This window comes from Megachile rotundata, chromosome 6, assembly GCF_050947335.1.
Source record: "Megachile rotundata isolate GNS110a chromosome 6, iyMegRotu1, whole genome shotgun sequence".
Lineage (NCBI taxonomy): Eukaryota > Metazoa > Arthropoda > Insecta > Hymenoptera > Megachilidae > Megachile > Megachile rotundata.
The window spans coordinates 5,202,543-5,222,748 of record NC_134988.1 but is presented as its reverse complement, the minus strand read 5'-3'; the positions used below and the strand labels follow the sequence as shown (position 1 = coordinate 5,222,748).

Below are 20,206 nucleotides of genomic sequence, written 5' to 3'. Positions count from 1 at the left end.
TCTGCCAGTTATGTTCTAGTACATGGTTTACACACTTCGTTCTTATATGATTTAGAGAAAAATGATTGTGTATTGTTACTATTACTTGTGACCACTTGTAATGACTTATAGTAGTAGTATTCACAAGTGTCTATCACAATGGTGTGTACTGCTGATTACATAGCACTATTTTCTTTCGAGATGTAAACAATAGAAACTTATAGTATACATTAACAATTATATATCTTTCATGATTTAAACATATGTATATACGTAAATATATATGTATACGAATATAAATTCACGATGGACTGACTTTTATAATTATTAGTCAAGTCTAACTAAATGTCAAAAATTAAAGAATGGATGTTCCGGATAATAATGACGAAGGTTTAGACCCTCGTATACAGGTAACTATCTCTGATGTCTTTTTCTTATTACCAATTTATTAACGAACTTTCCAGTAGTCATTTATAATAGGTTAAATGAGTACAATTATGAAATGTGATCATGCCTAATACAACCTGGTACCGTGTCCCGCTTTGCTTTCACTTTATATTCTTTATAATTTCTCTCTGCAAGAAATGTCATTTATTGTGACAATAATAAATGAAACAATCTACGATTTTATCTGACATGATATATTTGTACTTTTTAATATTGTTTGTAGTTAATTAATATTTTTCAGGATAGTCATTTATATATCACATTTTTACTAAGTGTCAATTTATACTAATTGAAGAAGAAAATTTTATGTTTGTTATTAAACAATGTACAATATTTTTGATCATCTTAAATTTATCATTTTTAGATTGAATTAGAGAATTTAAATGATGCAACTGATGATATAAACAAACTTGAATCTGAATTGGATGTAAGTAATTTGATTTTCTATAGTCTGGTTTATCATTAAGCTAATAGGATTCAGCAAAAATTACATTATTATGAAAAATATATTAATATAAAATGAAATATCATTTAGGAAGCGCACACTGCTTTTAGACAACTTTTATCTGAAACTACAAAAAGATTGAAAGAAATATTAAATAAAGTGGGAAGTAGTTATGTAGAAAGGGCCAGATGTTATTATGAAGCTCTTGAAATAGCACGTCAGGCTCAGGTGAGCTAATAATTCAAAGATTTATAAAATTTTAAGGAACGATTACATTAAATTTCTTACACAGATAAAATGCCAGCAACAAGCTCAGTTGTTTCAAAGAGCAAGCGAAATTCATGCTGCAGCAAAAGAAACTGTAGCCTTAGCCGAAAGTAGATTTATATCTCATCAACATGAGTGGAATTTTGATCAAGCATGGCAAGATATGTTAAATCATGCAACTCTGAAAGTAAGATATTTCTACAATAAAATGTATGTATACTTAAATGCATTCTAAGTTAATATAATTCATTGTAGGTAATGGATGCTGAAAATCAAAAAGCAGAATGTGGTCGAGAACATTACAGAAGAGCAGTATTATTTCATGATGCTGAAAAAAGATTGCTACAATTAGAAGAAAAACATCGTCGTGCTATAATAAAAGCAAGACCATATTTTGAAGTAAAAGCTCAATGTGATCAAATGTTAGCAACACAAAAGGAAAGAGTTGAATGTTTACAGAAAGCAATACAAGATGCAAAAACTAATTATGCTACAAGTCTGCGTCAATTAGAAGAAATTAGTAATCAGATACACCAACAACGCAAAGATTATGGTAATAATAATATATTTTGAAGTTTTTATTGATAGTTATTAATAATATATAATTTATATGTTTAGATTTTATAGCTAATGGACCTAGAGAACCTGGTGTAGGTGCAGAATTAGTTAGTCCACAAAAGACTTCAAATTATGATCTGGAATTTAATCAGTTAAATGATGATAGAATAAAAGACAACGCAAATGATCAACTTAATAAATTTAATAAAGTACAAGATTGTCATGTTAGTAAAATACTTTATAATTTTTGTTGAATTAGGAATTATTTGTTTTTATTCTTAATCATTAATTACATTACAGAATAATTATGATTTACAAGAAGATAGCGAACATCTTGGAAAAAGATCAGTTGATGGAAGTGAAGCGACATCTCAGTGGGAATTAGAACTAGAAAGTAATCTGGAAAATCTCAATAGTTTATCTTTGGAGGATTCTATAAATGATCCTGATAGTAGGAATGAAAATAAATTTAATTTACATTTTTATAATGAAAAATTTACAAAATCAAGTAACTTTTTACAAAAATTAAGTTACAGTTTTTTGAAAAGCAAAGAACATTCTGTATATAATTTAGATCAACTTAAAAAGTTGTCAAAGAATTTCCAAACTTTTAAAAATGCATCTGTAAGTAAATCTTTAAGGACGCATCTTGAAGAATTGAATACAGTACAGAATAAAATTTGTGATTCAAGTACAAAAGTACGTACTCTCAGTTCAAGTTCACAGTCTCCTGAGAAAGGAGAAAATCGAAGTATAATAAAATACGTGCCAAATACAGTTTTCAAGTTTGGCTTTAGTAATAAAAAATCTCAAAGCAATAGTGATATTAATTTACCTTCGAATTTTGATACTAATTCTACAGAAAAATATCAAAGTTTGGATAATATTGTAGCTGATAAGACTGATAATTTTGAATCTGATAAAAAACGTACAAACCTAAACCACACTATAATAAATGAAACTTGTAAAAATGGCCTAAACATACATTGTACGCGATTAAGTAATGATAACACGACAAACTCAGAATCGACAAGAAAATGGTTTAGGTCTAAATCTTCGCAATTTTTATTTTCTAATACTAGCACGTCACCAATAAAAGTAGAATATGTAGACAGATTATCCAGCGAAAACTCGCTGAATAAACAGATAGTTGATAATAGTTATAAAGCTTGCGCAGCTAAAAAATTAACAAACAGTTCATTGAATATCAGAGAGTTACCATTATTATCAGTGTTTGAGAAATCAAATATATTGCTAAACAGTAAAAACAAAAGCCATAGCATGATTAATTTAGGTGATAGTCAAAATTTTAAGTCGTTAGATGATTTGTACTTGTGTAATTTAAAAACTGCTAGTATAGAGAAAATGATAAATTTAAAAGATAATCATTTTCAAAGATTCCAAGGCAAGAAATAAATAGTTACAGTAAAATGAGACAATTTAATTGTGTTATAAGCATGATATGTTGCAAAAGATATTAAATAAATGGATTTTGATATTTGATTTTACAAATCGAAAATTGCGTAATTTTTTTAGTATGTATATAAAATTTAAATAGCATTAATTTGGTACATTTTTTCCGTCATATAGATATTAATTTTATACTGAACCGTACTATTGTATGTTATTAACATCTCAAAGTATATTATTCAATAGTTTCGTTATATTAACTTAAGGCATATGTTATTGACACACAATTTAAAATTTTACAAATGTAACAATATAAATTTATATTTACAAAAATTTATGTAGAATAACTTTACATATTTATGTTTTGTAATATTTTATACTTGTTATCAGTTACTATGAATATTATTAAAAAAACAGAATGTAAATTAAATTATCTTCTTTTACGTTTATTTGTAGAGTACTTTTTTCATTTTCTACTGTATTCGTAAATTGTATCTACACGTTATTAAAATGTATACATAATATTACGAAATATGTTTTTATATTTATAAAATGTAATACTTTAATGATGCATATTATATTATTAAAGGTAATAGCACAATTGTCATACAAGGATATTATATCAATAAGAAGTTATATTGATTAATGTTACTGTAGTTTTATCAAAATTTAAATGTTTTATATACTTTCAAAGTGATTTTATATATTGTAACAAGAATATTTATAGAAAATTTATGTAGTTATTTTCCATACTACGAAAATTATTGTCTGTGATATCTGAAGGTATCAAAAAGTGACAAAAAAGTAGATATTAAAATGGTTCCTCAAATTTAATTGGCAAATCATCTTAGTTTATCACATCAGTGAATATAAAACGTTTTTAAATAATAAATTGCGGCAAGTCGAAAATACAATTATATTCGTTAATATATAATTACTTGAAAATATTATTGAAATATAGTGTGCTGAGAATAAGATATTTGTAAAGCTATTAAAATCAAAGAATTTACGAATTTTCCAAAAAAAATTTCCTTCAAATTTATTATATTTAAAAATCCTTTCAAGACTGGTAATCATGTAATATTTGCATTATTAATAATTATTATTGAAATAACAACGGGGATTTTCTACAGGACCAAGAATGTAATTGAACAAAATAGGATAAAGTCTATTAAAAGGGTTATTAAGTTTGAGAATTTCAAAGAAGAAATGGAAAAAGAAATTGATCGAATTAACAGAGTAAATTGCAACTTGGTAAAAAGTTTAAACGACTTTCGCATGTGATTCAATATTCAAAGTAGATAAAATTAAAAATTAGTACTTTCCGGTAGAGGTATTCCTAAATAGGGCAAACGCGATTTATTGTCGGCTGACGCTTTTTTAATACAAAAACATACTTTGTAGACTACATTAGTTTAATAAAATATTTACAATAATAATAATAATTTTAGTTAACACCGTAATAAAGATCTCAGATGATCAGTAAATATTGTTAATGTTTCATAGTTCTCAATATTTATTGACAATATTGAATAATGAAATATATAATATTGATTACCCAAAGTTTGTATAATAGTATACATTAATTTGTTTAGCGTGTAGAACTAAAAGAATCTACCAATGAAAAGGAGTTACAACAAGACAAACAGTTTAAAGGAACAGAGATAAGGAAAAAAGAAATGAAAGGGGAAGGAGATAGAAGAGATGAAGAAGTCTCAACTCCTCGAACGAATGCGATGCTTGGACTTTGTGCTATATGTCATCTCACACTTGGAAATATCAATTCTAATCTCAATCACAATATACCCTGTTCCCAAAGACATGCCCTATGTCAACGTTGCATTCAACATTTTACAATTCAATTAGGTTAAAAATGGCCTATTTCAATATTAACTTTTGAATATGCAGTAAAATTCTATTTAACTTAATGTATTTTTACTGAATATCTAATTAATTATATATTACTCTTATTACTAAAAGTACTAAATTAGGAATTACTCGAATTCCTAAATTTACAAACCCTTAAATTTTTTAATTTTTAAATTACAAAATTCTTTCATTTATAGCTTTTTACATATTTCAATTTCCAAACTTTCCAAATTTCATATAAATTAGAGTAAAATGAATTCTATTTGTACAATAATAAATGTGAGCTGTACAACAAGATGAGTACTTAAAAATATTCTGGAGTATTTTAAAGATTCATAAATACAATTGCATATTGCAGATCCAGGCTGCATTCTTTGTCATGCACAATATCAACAGTCAAATATAAATTTATCGCAAGAAAGTAACATTAGTTTAAATTCAATGAAGTCGCATTCAAAAAGATCCCAAGCTATATGGTATCAATCAGAGTACCAGCCAAGACATCATCAACAAGTACAACAATATATACCTATTAATACTGAACAATCATATGCAAGCCCTTGGAATCAAAATTATTCATCAGCAGCAAGTAATATCGAAAAAAATTCATTGGAGCATTATAACAATGATTCTGAAACGAGTTTTGATTACGAGCGAAGCAAAGAGCAAAATAATGCTCAAAAAGAAAGAAACAAAGATGTTGCTAAACGGAATCAACAATATAGTCAATATAATTTATTTGAGAAAGGAAATGTAGATTCATATACTTCTGAAGCTAGAGTAAACGGACAGATCACTTTTGAATGTTCTCGTAGACCGATTCGTTGTCCACGAATTGATTGCGCCATAAACGTAGCCTTTTCAGCGTTAACGCATCACTTCATTTTTGATCATCCGGAAGTACCTATTTTAAGCGTAGAACCAGGAATTAAAAGTACACTTGTCGTCAGTTTCAGTGCTTTATCTCCTGATTCCAGCCGATGTTTAGCTCTTCTTTTAGTCTCTGGTAAACTCTCGTAAGTATAAGTAATTGTATCAAGATATTTTATAAATTATAAAAATCTAGCAATTAATTAACATTCGTGCGCTAAGAGATCCTGTTGCAAGACTGTTTAATGGTAATCAAATGAATCCAAAATTCCGAAATCGTCTGCCATTATCAGTATTAGCTGCTCGATTACACTGCAGAAATCAATGTACGTCTGTCGACAAAATTAATAAGGATTTTCATGAAAAAGATGTGATCATTGCTTGGGTTGCTGGCTTGGATATTGGAAATACAAAACAGAAACTTATATGCAGTATTCAGGTATATTGTATCATTAAAAAACGTACAGCTAAACAAATGATTAATACCTTTATGTACATGATATATGGTGATATTTTCGCAACAGGCTATAGATAAAATTGATACAGAAGGCTTACGTTCCCTGACATATACTGGTCCAATAAACTCGTTACGAACGGCACAATGTCCTGAAGATATCTTTTCAACAGGTGATTGCATAGTTCTGCACGAGGGTCTTCTCGGTCACATTACATCGGATTGTGCTACTCTCAATGTTAATGTTACTGTACATTGAATATATAAAAAAATATATGTAAATGTATAAAGTTAAATTCTAATACTTCCATTAGCAATATTAATAATACTTACAGAGCGAATATTAACTTTTGGATATCACTTAAAATGCAGTAGTATATAGAAGTATTTTATTATTTGAATATATTCATTAAATGCAAAATTATAATTTACATCACAAGCTGGTCATAGCAGGAGGTCGGGCATATGCTTTTGGAATGAATCCATATTTGCGAGTTTTAGGTGCGTATGCCCATAACCAACCATCTACCGTTTGATTTCCTAAATCTGCGTATATCCAATCAGCTCTCCTCACAGATAAATCATCCGGCGCCTGCGCCTTATAATCGTAAAGTACAACTAATTCCGTGCCGTTTGTTTCATCTCGAAAATCTCGTAAACCCTTTTGTTGCAGTGATTCATTTCCTGGCATACTGTTGCTTCCCTTTCCTTCGAATCAAATATTAATTTATGTAATTTTAGTTCTTGATTAATGTAGAATTTTACTAAGTTATTTTCACCTAAACTGTGTGTTTCTGTAGATGTTGTAGCTGCAGTAGTGGTAGCTGTTGTTGCATAAGAATGAAGAACATGTCCTGGGTATACAAATCCTGATGGCACAAATCCCTCGTTTCCATCACAGTGTCTAAGTACCCAAAACCAATCAGGATCATCTCGATTGAGCACAGTTACAAATTCACCCCTCTCTACACTAACATCATTCTCATCTCTAGCTACAAAAGTATAAAGTACAATGTATCTTCCAGCTGATGGATCCTATAATGAATATTAGAAAAATAATCTGTATAATTCTGCATTTAAATAATAAATAAGTAGAATAAAATATTTATATGTATACCTTAAAAAAGGGATGTACATCTGGCTGAGACGATATAGTTTGAATAGAATTTTGAGATTGTGTGATATTAGATCGATTAACATTTACATCAGCAGTAGTGACATTACGGGCATAACTCTCACAATCAGATGCTGACCCAGTGTCTGTTTGTTGCGCATCTGCTGTTTGTGAACGACCTGTACCAGCAAAATCACAATCAGTCTCATTAGATCTTGGTAATTTCTTTTTCACATTGTTCATAAGTGTGGCAAGCGTTAATTCAGCAAGCTGAGACGTGTAAGGTGCACAATATGAATGTGGTACAAAGCCTTCCATACGTGTATCAGCTGCTATTACATACACCCAGTCATTCTCTCTATACAAAACATTTACAACCTAAAACATGCAAAACATAAACAAAACAAATGCATTTTACAATCAACATCAAATGAAATGAAAAAAAACCTTTATACATAACATTTATGAAGAACATAAATAACATAAAGCACACACAGAAATTAAATTATTAATATTAGTACAAACCTGGCCTCGTTTTACTTGAAGTTCATCATCAACACAAGGTGTAAAATCATGAACAATAACCATTTTACTATCAGGGGATAACCCATTTTCCTTTTCAATACCAACTCTAACTAAAGTCTCTATGCTAGCACTTCCTGTTATACGACCAGGGGGTAGTGGAACTTTAGTTCCTAAACCAAGACCTGTACCTCCTGCTCCACCACAATCCTTTTCCAAATTAAAATTATGTACACCAGCTGGATCAAAAATTAAAAATTTTTGTTATTTAATGTGTTTTCGATATTTACTTTTATATACAGTTTGAGCATAAATAATATTTTTCTTCATTTATATAAATTTCCACAACTAATAAATATCCTAAAGTTTCAATAAAAATCATGTTATCATTTTAACTCTTTGACTGTGATATGTTTTAAAATATAAGAAAAAAAATCATAAATATATTCAGAAAAATTTACTGGGCATGTACAAGATGATATGTAAGCAAATCAACAAACTTTAGCAGCTAATTCGAAATGATATACATAGGTTTTGTTTTTACAATATAGATATAACTCATAAATAATCAGCTACTTTTATATAAAAGTCTAATACAGCATGTCATCAACATCTTTTTTGAATACAATACTTGCAAGCCTCTCACTCAACATTTGATATTATATACTTAAAAATTGAAATACAATTTCCTAATATGATAACTCAACATATCAATTGAATCCACATGGACTATTTTAGTCCATGAAATGAAATATACCTAATCATTTTTTAAAACATCCTGTATATATGTAATGTATGTTAATTAATATACAAGAGCACATATATGAATCTTCTACAATCAAAGAATTAAAATACTTTGAAAAATCCTGGATTAGTATACACCATAAGGGCATAATTCCAAATACTTTACAGACAACTATAAACTGTAAAAAATGGTAAAATGGTTTAATGAACTTACATACGATAATTTAGATGCAAATAATAAGAATATACAACAGGATATTATATTGAAACAGATTATTTAAATTTTGAAAGGACATATCTTACTCACGTTTCTTCTTCTTTCCTCGCCGTATACGTACTGGACATAAAAAGGCCATTCTGCGTTTTTAAAGTTTACATAAAATCATATTTCTTGAACAGAACTCATTAGGTGTTAGAAAATCACTGAGGTAAGACATAATAAGAGTAAGCATAAATGGATCTGTAAAAGTTACAAGAATCTCTTAGACATAGTCGGTAGAAACATAAATTAGGTATTTAAAAACCTTTATATTTACAAATAGGAATACTCTAAGAACATAACGGTAAAATCTCGAATCACAAATCCAATTAGTCTTTCCTTCTTTCAAAGGATTTTGGACGAACTGGAATTTTATACACCTGTATGTATACTTTATGCAATGAGAGATCATACCCAATCTGCGCAATACAGCTAACTTTAGTAGGTTCCCCACCACATACCTGTTGTCCCACTACCATATCTTTTTTAATCCGTTAGTCATGTATATGGTGAACAAAAATATGTGAATAACAAGAACAGGTGGTGATGTAGAATATAGAAAGTTTACAAAATAAAAGATTACTGGGTATATACATTTGGCAGCACGAAAGTTACATTACAAAGCAGGGTTCGAGCCAGTAAGAACAAACATGCGTAGAACGAATGAAAACTTGGCGTATGATCAGTATGATTTTTCATTGAACAAAATATGGTTAAAAATGCAACAAGTAGACGCCGCTTCGACGATCTACTTGTGATAATCCTAGGAATATATTTCTAGATTCGTAGCACTCAAAGAGTAGGGATGTAGCAACTGTTACACACATATACGACCAATGAATCCCTAGATCTGGGGAAAAATAATCCCAGCGCACACGACATCTATAATGGCAACGCAATTATTTTCTGGCGCCAAAGAAAAGTTCTTATTTTGAATTAATATTTCATGGGAATGTTTCTAACCGCGAGGCCCAGGTAAAATGCTCCATTTGGCCTGCAAAAGGGACAACTCCGTAATAAAATATGAAAACCTCATTTAATCGAAACGTTGTTTATTATCTCAATTAATATAAATGACGATAATAGCCTTATCTATAACAGTTTCCCTTCATATACATTTAACAATGAGTATTTTCTTGGAAAATAGTTATATGTACATTTATTCTAAAATTATGCCAAAGATCAATCAGACTACTACTGGAGCTACTTAATATCTATTGTTATATAGCGATCCACAACGATATGGAATTCGTCGTTCGAATATAGAAATTCGATCATACAAAATTTAAGATAATAATTAAAGTGATTACAAAAATTGTATAATATTAAACCGTCCTAAATCACGTTTATTTTTGTCGTTGGATAATATTATTCGAAACCTCAACACTATTATAAGTACTTAATCAGGGACCATGGGGTCTTAAGACTCGTTCAAGATTTTTATGATAAAACATTTTCGAAGTTCTTACATTAAAATATCAAAAAAACTTATCCACGTAGTTTTTTTCTTGTCAGTTTTTGCTCTTTTTACTTTTTTTTTTGTAAAATATACAAAATTCAAACGAAAGATCGAGTTTTGTACTTTAATATTGCACTTGTTTTATACATATGTAATGACACGTCTCATTTCTTAAGAATACCTATTAATTATGCATCGTATGAAATACATTTATCTTCTAAATCTATTATTTTATCTATTGAAGTGCGTCAATTCAGAAAATAAACTATTGATATCCAAAACATCTGTACTGTTCTAAATACATATCAAAGACGTGCGGATATTCGAGATTTAAGCACTCGGGTTCGGAAAAATTCGAATGGAATTGGGCGAAATCGTACAAGAACTCAAAAATATTGTTCTACATATGAATTCTAAATCTACAGATTTCAAAAATTTCCAAATTTTCAAACTCCTAAATTCCGAAAATGTCAAATATTCAAATTCCTAAATTGTCAAATTTCGTAATTTTTAAATGTCTAAATTTAAAAATAGAATTTTTCGGCAATATAACGAGTTTAATGTGCCTAATTTCAATTTATTATATGTACCATCTGTTCATGATTCCATCCGAATTTTGCGAATCTGAATCGAAGTTCGAACGCGCATTAAACTGTCTGACATCTCTATGAAATATGTATATTCGTATGAATTATGTCTGCCCCTCCTCCCAGTTAAATACAAAACATTCTTATGTTGCTGCATGTCTTTTAAAATAATCAACAATGCCCGTTGATCGCTTGTCCTCTTCATAAGACAAACCGAGTCTTCGAGAGACTTTGAAATAAAACGTTCTAATATTATATTCAAGAAAGTGCACGCTACTTACATATTTTTCTCGAGAATGTAAACATGTTAGTTATTAATCCTAAGTTCACTCACAAAGCAACATTCTAAAGATACGCTATCTTATAATTATCATATATTAAATTCATCTAGCTCTACCAAGTAATTTACGTCGGATGCTCGTTTTTTTTTTTTATTGCGTGTGAATATTTAACATAATGAACGATTTATCTATCACTCAATAGTTTATTTTCTTGGATTTCAATTCATGGACATATAAAAAGACAAGAAAACAAGAACTGAAACTCGTTCGATTAGTATTTCATATTTCTAACTCGTTCTAACATGAGCACAGAATTATAATCTAGTAGTCTAACATAGTCTAACATTTGAAATGAAAATCGAACGAGCTCTTAGATTTCAATACATTTGTATACGCGTAATATAATGATAATTATACTAGCTATATACTGTTTGTGAGATTATCTGTTTAAAAGTTTGATGAACCAAATATCATAACAATTAACGACGTATCGTATTTACGAAACATTCGATAACATCATTTTTTATAAATTACCTCCGTATCAATAAGAACCGATTGGCAGATTGTTATTTATTCGAACGAACGAAATCCACATCAATACGTCGTGTACCGTGCGTAAATGTTTCAATAAAGTCAGGCGTCGCATATTATGTGTTTATTTGTAATTTCCCATTTGAACTTAAAATACATCACCCATTCAAAAAATGAAAATACATATTTTATGTAGTCATGGCAGTTACATGATTTATCGAAACTTTTATATACGCAGATCTCAAATATACTCAAAAATCGAGTTGTATGCAATTCATACAATGTACTATTTTTACCATACATATTCTACGTACCTATAGTAAACCGAGTATGTATGAAAATCATAAATTATTATATTTTTCACCTTAGGTGGGATGCTTATAGTATTATTACAACAATATGATGTAATGCACATATGTTATTATATATTGACCAAATGTTGTACGGAGTATAATAATAAATATATATTATCCTACGTAATCAATTGTATCGTACACCTTCATTAATTTCTTTGCTAACGGATTGCTTTGAAAAATTGATGCATTGATTTCATTTGAAAAGCAAATTTGATGGATGATGAAATTTAAGATTTCTTATGTATTGTGCTTCAATACGATACAAGAATTCCTGGCACTCTTGTTACGTTAGAAAAATCTATGTATATGATAAGAGATCTTCCAAGTAGTCTCGTAAATATTTATACGCGTATATTTCAAATACACAAATGTATAATTACTAACTGTTTTCTGCTATAGTGCGCAAATAGGTGTGTAAGATTTATATATTTCTAGTATGTATTCAATACAAAAAAGAAAAGCTTTTGAAGCTTATAAAACAACCTTTTTAATATACTTTTAATTTTTTAAATGTTTTATACATTTGGAATCTTTAATTAGTCTTTTAAAAACAAGATCATCTTTTTACAATTACAATTTAATAATGGTATACCGAGTTCCTAAAGTTTGCATTGAAATTCACATATTGCGAGATAAAACAAGCAAAACAATGAGAAAAATATTTAAGGAAATAAAGAAATACATGTACAAGAAAAATCAATAAAGTTACAAAAATGCGTGTTAAAGATATATACAAATATAAATATATATTACATAAATATTTATAATATTTATTATATCTTGACATTTCCGTATTCATGTTTTTTTTTCATTCTTAAACGTTTAATGCTTATCTAGGTATATCTCTAAGTCAGTATTAATTTTAAAAGTATGCTTGAAAAATTGTATTTTTTCCTATTATTGCGTGTACGTACATTTCAACAATAATGAGCAAAAAAACTTAATAGAAGTCAGAATTCTGTTTACAATTTTGTTTTAAAATTCTTTCTAAATACTGATCACAATTTTTATAAATCACATTTAAAACTTTAAAATTTCCAAGGTTGGATATTTTTCAAATTGCAAAGTATAACTAAAATGATATGTTAAATGTTTTAAATAAATATCAATAGCTGCTACAGCATTTCGCATACTTTAATACTCATATTAAAAACCAAGATCATCAATAAAATGGTTATTGGCAGGGGATATCATACAATGTAAGAAAAAAGAACCGTATTTGCTTCACTAATCACAACATGATAAATCTATGTTTAAGGAATTTGTTACAAAATAATTAAGAAATTAATCAATGTATAAAAAATTATCAATTGTTTATATAAGTTAAATTTTCATGGTTTACACTAATATCACTTGAATAATAATAATTTTACAATATTCAAACATTTAAATAATTAACTTACTTTATTTATAAATAATCATTCAAATTGAGTTTGCCAGTGAAAAATAATATTTCACTTTCATTCAGCGCCATAAAGATAATAACTAAAATGTAATCAAGATCTTGACATTATGGTAGTACGAACTGTTGAAATACACCTAGATTTATGCTTAAAACATTTCTAATATAACAATATAGCACCTAAAGGTTTTTTGTACTTTAGCAATATTTTGCATGACAATATTATTAATATGATCATACATCTATGATACTTGACATATTTACATTATGCAATCATGACTATAAAAAGAAAGTAAATGAAAAGCAATTTTAATCTCTTATTTCCCGATCTTTGTTTAATTTTACAATTAAACAAACGATCATAAAAATCTTTGTGACATATGCATATTTAATATGCACGAGAAATTTATGCAATGACCATTAAATATAATCATTAAATGATGTGATAAATTTTGGTTAACTTAGTTTGCTTTTTTCATATATTACAATATCTACATTTGATTTTAATTAAAATCGACACAATGAAATACGATTACAATTAAAATTTTCAAATCAATCGTTACAACGTTAAAGGCTCTCTATATATCACATAACCTAAACAGTTTTTATTCATTTAGAATTTATCATTACCATAACTAGTACTAAATTTAATGCACGCTTATCTAGCCAAAAGATGAGCGTTGCAAAAATTGCTGAGCAGTTTTGTATTAAATAATTAAAAAAAATTCTAGTCATTGATTTTACTCTTTACTAACTGCTAGAACAATAGATTCAGACTCTTTATTACTTGATGGTACTATAGCTTCTGTTTCTTCGCTACCTTCTGTACTATCTGCTACGCTTGCATTTGCCGGTTCTTCCTTTTTATCATCACCATTAGATGATTGTATTTGCTGTATTTGCAATTGATTACGCAATCGAGATATTTCACGTGCATCTGAACGTCGATGACGTCGTAATTGTACATTCTCTGAAACTATACGTCGTGCCAATTGTAGAACATCTTGTGGTACCTCCAAAGCTAATAATCTTTCTTCCAAATCCATTGCTGCTGTTCCTTCTGAATCAGAATCACTTTCCAAAGAAGAAGTTCCAATTTCAGCTAAAGGTGGTTCAACATTTATTGTGGAAGATGTCACTGCAGCACTACTTTCTTCTTCCTCTCCAATATCCTGTTTACTTTTTTGAGGCAGTTCTTTCTTATCACCTTCATGTGTGTACGTAGGGAACGCAGAATAAGTGCCAATACCAGATCCAGAACTAGGAGATTTTTCAAGTTTGACACTATCTGATGAAACCTCTTTTTTTTCATTGGGATTTGATAAGTGATGATTGTAACGTTTATGTTCGTGATGGTGTCGCCGTTGATGATGAGCAGATGGTGGAAGTACTACAGGCACTGATGGTGCAGGTATAGGTGCTAAGGCTACATTTGGTTGGAAGTGTGGTTCAAAACGTTTACACTCGGAAAGAGGAACCACACGTTCTGGGTGTTGCAATATAGGTGGACCTCTACTAAGGTACGCAGGCACCAACGATGAACTATTCACAGAAAATGATACACTTGTTAGGAAATATTGCAATTTCTTTTTTGTTTTTTCTTCTTTTTAAAATTTTGTATTTGATTAATGTTTACCTATCTTTATGCTTGCAAGGATTCGTAGTATTCCAAGGTCTAAAAGCTGATGCTCCTCTAGCTGCTAATTCGAAAACTGCCCATTGCATTTGCAGATATGGATCAGTCGCATTAGCTACTTGAGATACAGGATGATACATGCCTAAGCCATTTCCATTATAAATTCCAGGACAGTCATCTCTTCCAACATCTTTTCTTATTCGCTTAGATAATTTTTCTGAATCATGCCGCAACTGGAAAAGAATTCTTTATTTTCTTTTTTCTGTCCTTCATTAGATAAATAACTTCATATATAATACAATATAAAAATACTACATTTTCATCTTATTTTAACAACTTTCAAACTTAGAATTATCTGCAAAGGTAAATGCTACAAATTATATTAAAATAAAGTGGAAATACAATACCTCTGATTTCCTTTTAGAACTCAATGTAAGATGTTTTTCCTTCAGTTCTCGAAACAAAGTAAGTGACTTGTTATAATGTTCTTGATCTCGTGAAAGTAACAAGTATGATCGCCAGTTTGCAGAATCAAAGCCCCAATGGCAAGTACGATTTTCAAGAGATCTATGAGCATGTCTCACAAAACGTTGTGGTGAAAATTGGCAACCACATTCAATACACTCTACACACACTGAATTATCAGACTCAAACAAACTTGCATCAAAAATGCCTTTACATTTCCCAAAACACTCATGGTACACTTTAAATTTGACAATAGATTCTTCATCGCTATCGTTTATACTCAACATCTTTTTCTCATTATCTTGATTCTGACTGATTCGAGGAGGATCACACGATTCTGTCCGTAAAAGTAAAGCACTGACAAGCCTTTCGGCATCTGTTTGAGTGATAAGGCCACAGGAAGGAGCGTTACGTGGTAAGATTCCCGAATGCTTCAGTTCTTCTAACTGATCTCGCGTACATCGTGAACAATAAATCTGCAGCTCGTCACAGACCTGGTTAATTTGTTGAAGAGAAAATTCTTGCAAAACTGTATTTAAGATCTGTGGTAAACATAACCTTCTTTCACCTCCAACAACAAAACAGGAGATTCTTTCACCTTCCAAAATTGTCTCACATCTTTCAGAACAACTTTGGTCAGGTGCAGTTAAGATAGGTATCTGAAATTCCAATTCTCTTTTTTCACAAATATTTTTTGATCGTTCCAGTTGGGGATCCTCATCAGAATCTTCAAGTGGCTGATCAGTTCTACGAACTTTACAGGGGATAACAGGTGTTACAGATGGATTGTTATTCTTTTCAATATCTTTGGCCTGCTCCGTTGCTGAATCAAGAACACAGTTGTTTGATCGAGTCGAAGGAGAATAACAAGATGTTTGTTCTTGTAATAAACTCTTGCAGTCCATACCAAGCAGGGCCGAACTAGGACCCTGTAAGCTTTTCACAGCAGACAGTTGATATGTCTTTAAGACCGTCTTTAGTTGTGGACTATACGATTGATTGTTCGTATTACCGGGCAATAACGTCTCCATTATTCGTGTCGCGCGTGCAAAGATTCAAATGTATAGCAGGTTTGACCGTTGCACGAAATATCTGAGACGACCTGTGACATACCACGCTATTTTATACGATTAATAACACAGGTGTATTAACACCCACGTGCACTCACTTCAACGTACTGTTCATTTAACCCAGAAGCAGAAAACAACGCTGTAAGCGAAGATAACAAGTATTCTTGTTGCTTCCTTTTTGGCACGCGAGACGAGTACAAACTTAACCTGTTCATGTGTTTTCCAAGTCTGTTTCCCTTACGCTCAATTGTCTATTATCCGCAATCTATTGTCCATCGCAACGTCGCTTCCATGCACATGATAATTTCGTTTTTGTTCGAAACAAGCGAAACGATGTATCACCACTAACGTTAACCAACCTATAATTGGGAGCTTTTTTCAATTTTCAATCTTGCACCCGTTACACTTGATTTATTTACCAGTTTTCTTGGTAAACACCCAAGTGACGGTTAATCACGATTCATTTTTCCCTTTCTATCTTTTATCGATCTCATCCGCATATTTTTCCATCTTTCGTGTTATTTTAATACGAAGTATTCTCTCAGCTGATGCATATCACTGCCGTTGTTTCTATCGTCACTGTCTTCGATATTATCGCTACTACCGTCGATATAGTCGCTATCACGATCACCACCGCGACCGCCATTCGACCGCCACCGCCACCGCTACAGATATTTCTATTATTCGTACAACAGGAGATCATACTCGATTCGCGCAACACGGCAAACTTCAGTATACTCCCCCCTACTTAATCTGTCCCACTACCCTAAGTTTTGTATTTTCTCGATCATATATACGGTACACCGAAATATACGGAAAGCGAGGAGAAGTGAGAAAATGCAACAATGGGCAAACGAAGTGCTTGTCAAAGACCTCACGAACATGGTGCGTGCACAGTGTCTTCAGTGATGAGGTATACAAGAGAAAGAATTTTCCACTTCTATTTAGGTAATTACAGCGTTTACTAACTACTGTGATAAACGCTTGTTATATTGCCGATTGATTCATGGACTATTTTGCATGAATTTTTATCTATATTTTATCTATGATCAAATTTACAAGTCTCCAAATTTTATATAGAGAGATTTCTTTCTGAACAAAAATTGTCTGACACAACATGAATGATTTTCTCGTTACATTATCCATGATAATTCATGATAATGTAATAAGAGTTTAATGTACATATTTTTCGCTATCCGTAAGTGCCACCACATGGTTATTACTGCTAGTGGAGAGTATACTAAGTAAAGGATCACTGGGTATACACACTTAATGCCACGAAAATCGCAAATACACATGCGCGTTGCTCTTAGTTACGAAATGTATCCGAACCAATCAGAGCCAACATGCGCAGAATAAACGAAAACTCATCGGATGATGAGTACGATCTCCCGTTAAATGAATAATACCACCACTGTCGCTGTCGCCGCCGTCACATTCACCGCCACCGTCGTCGCCACTGTCACTACACTGACACCACTGTCGTTGTTACCGTCGTTCAACACGACGATAACAAAAGATGGATCTACTGACTTTACTATTTGTCACAATAATAAAATTGATGATACGTTCGATCGATGAATATTATCACCATCATAAGTAACATCGTAAAATAACGGATCGACTTAGCACATTGCGATAAAGTGACGTATTGATCGCGCACCAAACGAGAAACGAAGAACCACTCGGATAAATGCGCATTTTTTTTATGGCATTGCTCGATGTCGATTGCGAACAACGTGGAATCAATGCTGATTATCCACACCGCGGTCATCCGTAGTCGATACGTGATGCTAATATAATTAAATGCTAGCGCGTGTACTCGCGTTTCTCACAGCAAGACGTTTCGCTGCTTGTATTCTCTGTCCCTTCTTTCCTCCCTCCCACCCTCTTTTCTTTCCTTCAATATGTCTTTTTTGCGGTACAAATACTCCACCTTGCTGTTTTTTTTGCACACACATACGCGTATGTAAACACGAGGAGAAAGCACGGCGCCCTTAGCCTTAGAGGGCCTGCATATCATTGTATGTTTTCTGTAACCATACAGAACTTTGTATTTTCAATTTCGTGCAATTTCATGTATGTGTTTTGTTATGTCTAGGACACTCATGTTTTTCTAACGTCAAACTGTTATCGTAAACTCTACACAGTTTCGATACTAACAAGCATCACATCGTTAAACAAAGTTCACTATATATACCCCCTCGTTAACACCGCTTCTTCCACCAAGCCAGCGTAACGCTTGGCCTCCTACCGCGCTCCGTATTCTACCACGTTAGCAGTTTCGTTTCTATCGTACTCTGATATCTGTTAAGTTAGTGTGTGATACATGTATATATGTATACGCACGTCACAGATCTCGTTCAGACCGCGCTTGCTTCCGAGAGATATGGAACGGTTGAGTCTGCGTATCTACAGCTAGTGGCATAGTATCGGATGGTCGGACGACGACAGCAATACTGGCGGGCGACTAAGTATTTAATCACGTGATCTCCCCGTCAAAATAGTCTACATGTTCTACACCCACATGGATGAAAGTGCATCCGTTTATTTCGCGTTCAGTGTCAGGATCAGTAACGCTGTAGCGTGGGGCTGGCGGGGCACTTATTCTAGGAACCACGTGTAGAAACTTCAGAATTTTATAAAAATTAATTAAATCGTGTATAATAATTCAGATATCAAATTTTGTGACGGTATGATGTGTATGCGTTATGGAGCGTAACAATATAACGATAATGTATTATACATGTTTTCAATATCGACTTTTGCACCGGGTTCTACAAACTCTAATGGCTGTTATGGTCGGAATAGATATAACACCATGCGTGTTATGCAGATCACGGATGATCAATATATATTGTCAATATTTCAGAATTTTCATGATCAGTATGCATACATATATGTTGTTAATAAACACTGATCCCAAATCATTATACTTTAACATTTTCAAATTTATAAATTCATTCGAAATAGACGTTATCAATACAATACTGCCGATAAATTGTATTGAAAACCCTGAAATATTGACAATACATTAATATGTATTGTCTGTTTTCATTACGTTTTATATTTTAGACTTCGATAACACAAATGGGAAAGTTTTATTATTCTTTCAAAGGAAGATGTTTTAAAAATGCATTTATTTATTATATTATAAATTAACTACAGCTGTAGTTAACTAATGAAAAATGTAATGACTCATGAAATAAACTTGAAAATTGCAATTACTGTTTAAAGATATAGGAAATAATAATGTCTTTTAAGCTATAGATTATTCATAAAAATATGTTTATTTAAATTCAAAAATATTTTAAAAGTATTTTTTGTATATAGCTATACATCTTACTGAATATTTAAATGCTTTTTTAAATATGTATCAGGTAACCCAAAAAATTTAAATCGAACAATATTTTACAATTTATTTAATTGTAGTTTAATACTTTTTACATTTCTATTTTATTCTTGTTTTTTGTTTTTAAAC

At 30.9% G+C, this 20,206-nt stretch overlaps 4 protein-coding genes across 11 annotated transcripts; 2 read left to right on the top strand and 2 right to left on the bottom strand.

Moving 5' to 3' along the window:
- Positions 1 to 20: 20 nt before the first annotated feature.
- Positions 21 to 3,215, top strand: LOC100881374 (uncharacterized). Its single transcript, XM_003700257.3, has 7 exons — positions 21 to 389; positions 791 to 853; positions 962 to 1,099; positions 1,164 to 1,325; positions 1,394 to 1,691; positions 1,757 to 1,920; positions 1,997 to 3,215. Exons 1-7 carry the CDS (start codon positions 342 to 344, stop codon positions 3,110 to 3,112), a joined length of 1,989 nt encoding a protein of 662 aa, XP_003700305.1. The 5' UTR covers positions 21 to 341; the 3' UTR covers positions 3,113 to 3,215.
- LOC100881262 (uncharacterized) lies at positions 1,998 to 7,336 on the top strand. 3 transcript variants are annotated; one of them, XM_076533094.1, is made up of 6 exons: positions 3,367 to 4,175; positions 4,240 to 4,345; positions 4,702 to 4,972; positions 5,334 to 5,991; positions 6,068 to 6,284; positions 6,370 to 7,336. In XM_076533094.1, exons 2-6 carry the CDS (start codon positions 4,316 to 4,318, stop codon positions 6,556 to 6,558), a joined length of 1,365 nt encoding a protein of 454 aa, XP_076389209.1. In that variant the 5' UTR covers positions 3,367 to 4,175; positions 4,240 to 4,315; the 3' UTR covers positions 6,559 to 7,336. The 3 variants fall into 3 exon arrangements, with proteins under 3 accessions (XP_076389210.1, XP_076389209.1, XP_076389208.1); XM_076533093.1 differs by having other exon boundaries at positions 4,240 to 4,360; XM_076533095.1 differs by lacking the exons at positions 3,367 to 4,175; positions 4,240 to 4,345 and adding an exon at positions 1,998 to 2,090.
- Positions 6,268 to 9,761, bottom strand: LOC100875476 (Dachs ligand with SH3s). 2 transcript variants are annotated; one of them, XM_076533103.1, is made up of 7 exons: positions 9,400 to 9,761; positions 8,987 to 9,139; positions 7,939 to 8,174; positions 7,417 to 7,791; positions 7,079 to 7,334; positions 6,633 to 7,007; positions 6,268 to 6,547 (listed from the first exon to the last, which is right to left on the bottom strand). In XM_076533103.1, the coding sequence occupies exons 2-6, from the start codon at positions 9,033 to 9,035 to the stop codon at positions 6,733 to 6,735; spliced, it is 1,191 nt and encodes a 396-aa protein (XP_076389218.1). In that variant the 5' UTR covers positions 9,036 to 9,139; positions 9,400 to 9,761; the 3' UTR covers positions 6,268 to 6,547; positions 6,633 to 6,732. The 2 variants fall into 2 exon arrangements, with proteins under 2 accessions (XP_076389218.1, XP_003700254.1); XM_003700206.3 differs by lacking the exon at positions 9,400 to 9,761 and adding an exon at positions 9,216 to 9,355.
- A 212-nt stretch (positions 9,762 to 9,973) lies between these two features.
- On the bottom strand, positions 9,974 to 19,744 carry LOC100875365 (uncharacterized). 5 transcript variants are annotated; one of them, XM_012298409.2, is made up of 4 exons: positions 17,995 to 19,744; positions 15,598 to 17,402; positions 15,191 to 15,423; positions 9,974 to 15,117 (listed from the first exon to the last, which is right to left on the bottom strand). In XM_012298409.2, exons 2-4 carry the CDS (start codon positions 16,684 to 16,686, stop codon positions 14,295 to 14,297), a joined length of 2,145 nt encoding a protein of 714 aa, XP_012153799.2. In that variant the 5' UTR covers positions 16,687 to 17,402; positions 17,995 to 19,744; the 3' UTR covers positions 9,974 to 14,294. The 5 variants fall into 5 exon arrangements, with proteins under 5 accessions (XP_012153799.2, XP_012153800.2, XP_076389204.1 ...); XM_012298410.2 differs by having other exon boundaries at positions 15,598 to 17,390; XM_076533089.1 differs by having other exon boundaries at positions 18,135 to 19,744.
- Between the last annotated feature and the right edge of the window lie 462 nt (positions 19,745 to 20,206).